Raw genomic sequence first — 5,775 nt, 5'->3', positions numbered from 1 at the left:
CCACCCATGGTCTCAAGTTAACAAGTTAACATTTAATTAATACTTTGATAAATGTATTAGTATGAAATATATATATGTTGAATTCTGATTTGGGATCCATAGAATGAAGCAACTCCTCTGATTGTCCAACAGATACATTCCTAGGGGTTAAAGCAAAGAAACAGTGAAAGTATATGGCAATAAAGATCATCTCCTTTGTGTCTTAAGGCAGGCACTGGTCCCTGGGAAAGGGAGGTGGGAGGAGGCCATATCTTATACTAACATGTTCCAACCTCTCATCAACTCAAGATTGGAGATGTGGGAAGAACATCTCCCTACAAAAGAAACTAACACAACGAAACAGGGCTTCTTTGTTCAATTTGCGACTCTGAATAAGACACAATTATTCAGTTATTGCTCCAATATCTGGGAATTTTGCTGAGCAGGCTTATTTTAGCAAAAGCAAGGTTATCTTTTGGTTATTCTGCTTTTTCCTAGCTAATCACTATTCGCTAGGCCTCTGGTCTCTTGTCCAAACTCTGGAGTTTGGGCCTGGAAAAGAGCTGGCACAATTCATATACCAAGTTATTACCTAAGCTGCACATGGATTTTAACCCGTCATCTCTCCACACCTGCACCACTTTCCCCTTTGGATATATCTGCAATGTCAGTTATTAACTAATCCATATTACACAGAGGAAGCACCTTCCCCTTTGCTCATCCCCCCCTGACAGCTCATTTCTATTGACTGCTTCTGTGCACTGGTTATGTTTCTCGGAGATGCCCAACGCACTTCTCAGCAGCCACTGTTGGAGATTGGGATTCATAGACCCAGTTAAGCCCTGTCCTAAGGCACATTACACTGAGTGGAAAGTGCGTCATAAGGTTCAGTGACCTCCCCAGCCCAGCCCAGACCTGATGGAGGCGTGTTACTGTCCACTCCACCAGCCAATACTCCCAACCTACACGGCTCCCTGTCGCCTTATATACGCTGGGTGCAACCCGCATGCAAATCCTTCCTCACAGGGTTGCTGGTTAAATACAAACCCCTGGTTTTAGGAGCCTCAGTCTCTCACCAGACACCAAACCGCTCGGTCCTGCCTGCTGGGGAGTTTCTCTCATTGCATGAAAACGAAAATGAAATTTCTGTTGCTTTTCCTTTCCCTGTTCTCTGCCCACACCTGTGAGTGTCCATGGGTCAGTGCGGGGAACTGGTGACAGATCTGTGGAGTCTCTCTGAGGCTAATGTCTTTCTTGCTTTCTTTCCCTTTTCCTAGGTGTCCTCTGTGAGGTGCAGCTGGTCCAGTCCGGCCCGGGAGCGGTGAAGCGCGGAGAGACCCTCACCCTGACCTGCGCTGTCTCCGGGGTCTCCATAACTACTCAGTATTACACCTGGAACTGGATCCGGCAGCCCCCGGGGAAAGGGCTGGAGTGGATGGGGTATGTGTACCCGTATAACAGCGGGGAGACAGGCTATGCCCCGTCTCTCCAAGGCCGAATCACCATCTCTGCAGACACTGCCAAGAACCAGTTCTCCCTGCAGCTCCGCTCGCTGACAGCTGCAGACACCGCCACCTATTACTGTGCCGGAGACACAGTGACACAGAGCAGAGCAGGACTGGCACAAAAAGGGGAAGCGGTTTCTAAATAGCCCAGGGAGGCCACAGTTACAGGGATAGAGGAGCCCTGCAGAGAAAGAGACACACACAGTGAACTCACCAGGGACGGCTCTATGTATTTTGCCGCCCCAAGCACGGCAGTCAGGAGGCTTTCGGCGGCAGGTACGCCGAAGCCGCGGGACCGGCGGACCTCCCGCAGGCATGCTGCCGAAGGCTCCCTGACTGCCACCCACACAGCGACCGGCAGGCCGTCCCCCCGTGGCTTGCCACCCCAAGCACGCGCTTGGAGTGCTGGTGCCTGGAGCCGCCCCTGGGCTCAGGGAGGCTGCGGCTTCAGACCCAGCCGGTGAGAGAGAACAGGTGGCCATCCCTGTCCCAGCTGCTGAGTTCCAGGCCGAGCTGCAGAAAGATCCCTCCTTGCGGAAGATAAGGGACCTGGCCGACCTCAGTGCAGTACAGACCATGGGAAGAGGTGGCCGGAAAAGGTTCCTGTGGGAGAAGGGGTTCCTGTACCGAGAATGGGCTTCCCCAGGGGAAAAGGGGTCAGGGGGGATCAGGAGGCAGCTGGTGGTACCCCAGAAGTATCGCCACCAGCTGCTGTACCGGGCCCATGACATTCCCCTCTCAGGGCACCAGGGAACCTGGCGCACCCAGCAGAGGCTGCTACGGAGCTTTTACTGGCCTGGGGTCTTTGTTACTGTCCGACAGTACTGCCGAACCTGTGACCCCTGTCAGAGGGGGAGGAAGGCCCGGGACAAGGGGAAAATGGCTTTAGGACCCTTACCCAGCATAGAGGAGCCTTTCCAGAGGGTGGCCAAGGTCAAAAGGGGGGCTCTTAACCAAGAGAGCCCGAATCACAGCCCTCCAGACTGGAACGCTGGGAGAAGACCCCATCCCAGTGTGAACCCCAGGGGTATTGGGGTGGCAAAAGGGCACAGGCCACATAAACCTTCCCACATGCAGCCTGCAAGCACCATCAAGCACAACAGACCCACGGGAGGGCCTGAAACTGGAAGGGCCTGGTGTAACTCCCACCAAGGAATGGGAGAGATGATGTGGCATCCATGGGAACGTTGGTGGGGTCGAACTTTCCCAGGTCACCGGATAAAGTGACCCCGCTCAGTTCGGTCTCGAAGGGGGGAGAGATGTGACGAAGTGGGAATGTTCTTAATGTTTCCTCTGAATACTGTGTGGGTGCCTCAGTTTCCCCTATGGGGATGAGATTGTTGCAGAGCAAAGGGCCAGTGCACATAAATGGCTGACACTCTGTCTCCTGGCAACTAATGGCCGGGGCCCTTCCCCCCAGCAAGGGGATAGCTAAAGGTGTTGGAGAACAAAGAGATCAGGTGACCCCCTGGCCCGGGAAAGGAACAAAGCCCAGAGGAGGAGGGGCTGGAGGGTGAGTCAGTTTGGAGCTGGCTGGGAAAATGGAGGGGAGCCCAGATGGGCCTCTGGCCTCCCAACGGGGCTCTGGCCTCCCTGCCCCCCCCCAAGATGGATCTAACTGAGGGGGTCCTGTTGTCTGTACCTGCAAGACCTGTCTTGGACTGTGTTCCTGTCATCTAAATAAACCTTCTGTGTTACTGGCTGGCTGAGAGTCATGGTGAATCGCAGGCAGCCGGGGGTGCAGGGCCTTGTTTCCCCCCACACTCCATGACATAGACCTATCCTCCTTTAGTTCTTTTTTGAACCTAGTTATACATTTTGCCTTCACAGCCTCCTCTGGCAAGGAGTTCCACAGGTTGACTGTGTGTTGCATGTCTGTTTAAAAAGCCCCCACGCAAAGCGTTCCATTTCCCACGTGTTCCTCATTCCTGCCACTGCAACCCCAGCCCAGAAACTGCATCTTCTACACGGGCTCGGTTCCCTCCCCTTTCCCAAAAGCTCTTTGTGAGCCCATGCTCCTAAAACCGGCCTTTCCTCCTTCGTTAGATACTCCGAGGAGAGTCTCAGCGTCGGGACATCCATTCTCTTTATTGTCTCTCTGCCCACTGCAGTTTGCAGTATCCCCTGCTGCGATGTTTATTTTACAATCCCAGACAGGAAGAGGGGGGGTCTGACTCTCCCATCCCTCACACAGCGCTCCAGCCTCCCAGAAAGTTTTTCCCCACACCTGTGTTGGGGAAAACCTCACAATTCCCTTGTGTCCTGTCCGGTCATTTCCAGGTTTCCTGAGGGTTTACAGGGACTTTTAAATGTGAGCAGGGGGGAAAGAGGCTGAGCCCTCCCTGCTCAAACAAACCCTCTGTTATCGCCTTCATTCGAGCTCAAAACAACCCCACTTTATACTCCCAAACACACAGTGCCAAGATACCACGGTGATGGGCTCCAGTCTCAGACCCCGGACAGCTGGAACCCGGGCAGTGATTAGGAGGTGTTCGCTAATGCTCTGCTCATCCCCCGGCCTGGCACACAGCTAATGAGGGGAGACTGGCCAATGGGCGCTGGAGATCGCTCCTTGTTCCAGCTCCTTTTCAAGAGGTTGTGGTGTTTTATGCAAATCTCAGGCCCCCGTTCCCCATTTAAAGAGCAGCTCCTGTGTTCTCACCGGGACCCGTCTCCTCAGGGCCTGACCCGCATCTTCATTGGTTTGCGTTGCACTTGAAGACCAACATGAAATCTTTACTCGTCCTTGTGCTGTCACTGGCCGCTGCCTCGTGTGAGTTCCCAGGGGAGATTTGGGAGGCAGGATCGATGCCTTGAAGCAGAATTGGGGCTTAAACGCTCTGTTTTCCTTTCCCCAGGTGTCCTCTCCCAGCTGCAGCTGGTGCAGTCCGGCCCGGGAGCAGTGAAGCCCGGAGAGACCCTCACCCTGACCTGCGCTGTCTAGGGATTTTCCATCAGTAGTGTGAGGTGGCACTGGGTCCAGCAGCCTCTCAGGAAAGGCCTGGAGTGGCTGGGGTATATAGGCGCTGCCGGGGGCACAGGCTACACCCCGTCTCTCCCGAGCCGCCTGAGCTTCTCCAGAGACACGGCTAAAAACGCACTCGCCCTGCGGCTGCGCTCGCTGGCAGCCGCAGACACTGCCACCTATTACTGCGCCAGATACACACACAGTGACACAGAGCAGAGCGGGACTGGTATGAAAAGGGGACGTGGCTGATAAAGAGCAAAGTGAGGCCAGAGTGACAAGGGTACTTTGAGCCCCACCCCCCACACTGCCCAGAAACACACAGTGGTTAGAGCAGGACAAACATCCCCAGAGATATTATCCAAACTGCCCCCAGAGCTACCCAGTTTCTCTCACCCGATTGACCTGTCAGCTGCCCCAGGAATCGTGTCCAGCTACTGCCAGAATACAGTGAGTGGTTTGTATTTCAGTGGCTCTAGGCACAGGCAGGGAACAATTCATGGATGTACAGACAGGAACTGGTGGAGGTGTCCATCTGTTTGCCTCTGAGTGTCTCTGCATGTTTGTGTAGACTAAGGTCTATTTCCAGCACAATCCTCCCCTCCCAACACGTACCCACCCCACGCCTCCTTCCCTCCAGCAGGGGGCAGCGGTCTCTCCCCCCTCCCTCTCTCTCTCACACACACACACACACACACACACACACACAGCTTTTCTATATGGAAATCACCTGACCATCAGCTGCTGCATTTCTCTCCAGGGCTTGGTCCAGACTCTCCCCCGTGTCCCAGGCATCGCAGCCCCTGTTCTGACAAAGCCCAGACCCTGCAGCGTCTCTCCGTGCCCAGCGCCGCGCATGGAAGCCCAGGGGAAATCCACAGATTCTGTTGCCTCAGTCTCTCCCCAGAACCCGAACTGCTCGTTCTTGCCAGGACGTTTCCCTGCCGGCCTCCAACCCGCACCGGGAACTCTCTGTGACTATTCCTTCCCCTGGAGCCCCAAACACCCCCCGGGCCTCATCCCACCCTGCCAGGAGCAGTGCGCCAAACTGGTACATAAGTACGGCTGTCATCCACTCCCCTCTTCTGGCAGTTGGAAGTTTAGGTGCACCCAGAGCATGGAGTTGGTCCCTGACCTTCTTGGCTAACAGCCATGGATAAATCTATCCTCCTCTAATTCTTTTTTGAACCTAGTTATACATTTTGCCTTCACAGCATCCTCTGGCAAGGAGTTCCACAGGTTGACTGTGCATGTTGTGTGTCTGTTTAAAAAGGCCCCCACGCAAAGCATTCCATTTCCCACACGTTCCTCATTGCTGCCACTGCA

The 5,775-nt window shown here is 54.5% G+C and overlaps 1 gene segment (V, D, J or C); it reads left to right on the top strand.

Moving 5' to 3' along the window:
• The first annotated feature begins 1,062 nt into the window (after window positions 1-1,062).
• LOC112120227 lies at window positions 1,063-4,428 on the top strand. The segment is given in 4 exon segments: window positions 1,063-1,162; window positions 1,257-1,576; window positions 4,206-4,257; window positions 4,343-4,428. Coding segments are annotated over 4 exon segments (516 nt in total).
• Window positions 4,429-5,775: the final 1,347 nt, after the last annotated feature.

The sequence above is a fragment of the Terrapene carolina genome, unplaced genomic scaffold (assembly GCF_002925995.2).
Source record: "Terrapene carolina triunguis isolate 2854851 unplaced genomic scaffold, T_m_triunguis-2.0 Scaffold587, whole genome shotgun sequence".
In the NCBI taxonomy this organism is placed as follows: Eukaryota; Metazoa; Chordata; order Testudines; family Emydidae; genus Terrapene; species Terrapene triunguis.
Note: the sequence above shows the minus strand (reverse complement) of the source record. Positions and strands in the feature narration are given on the sequence as shown.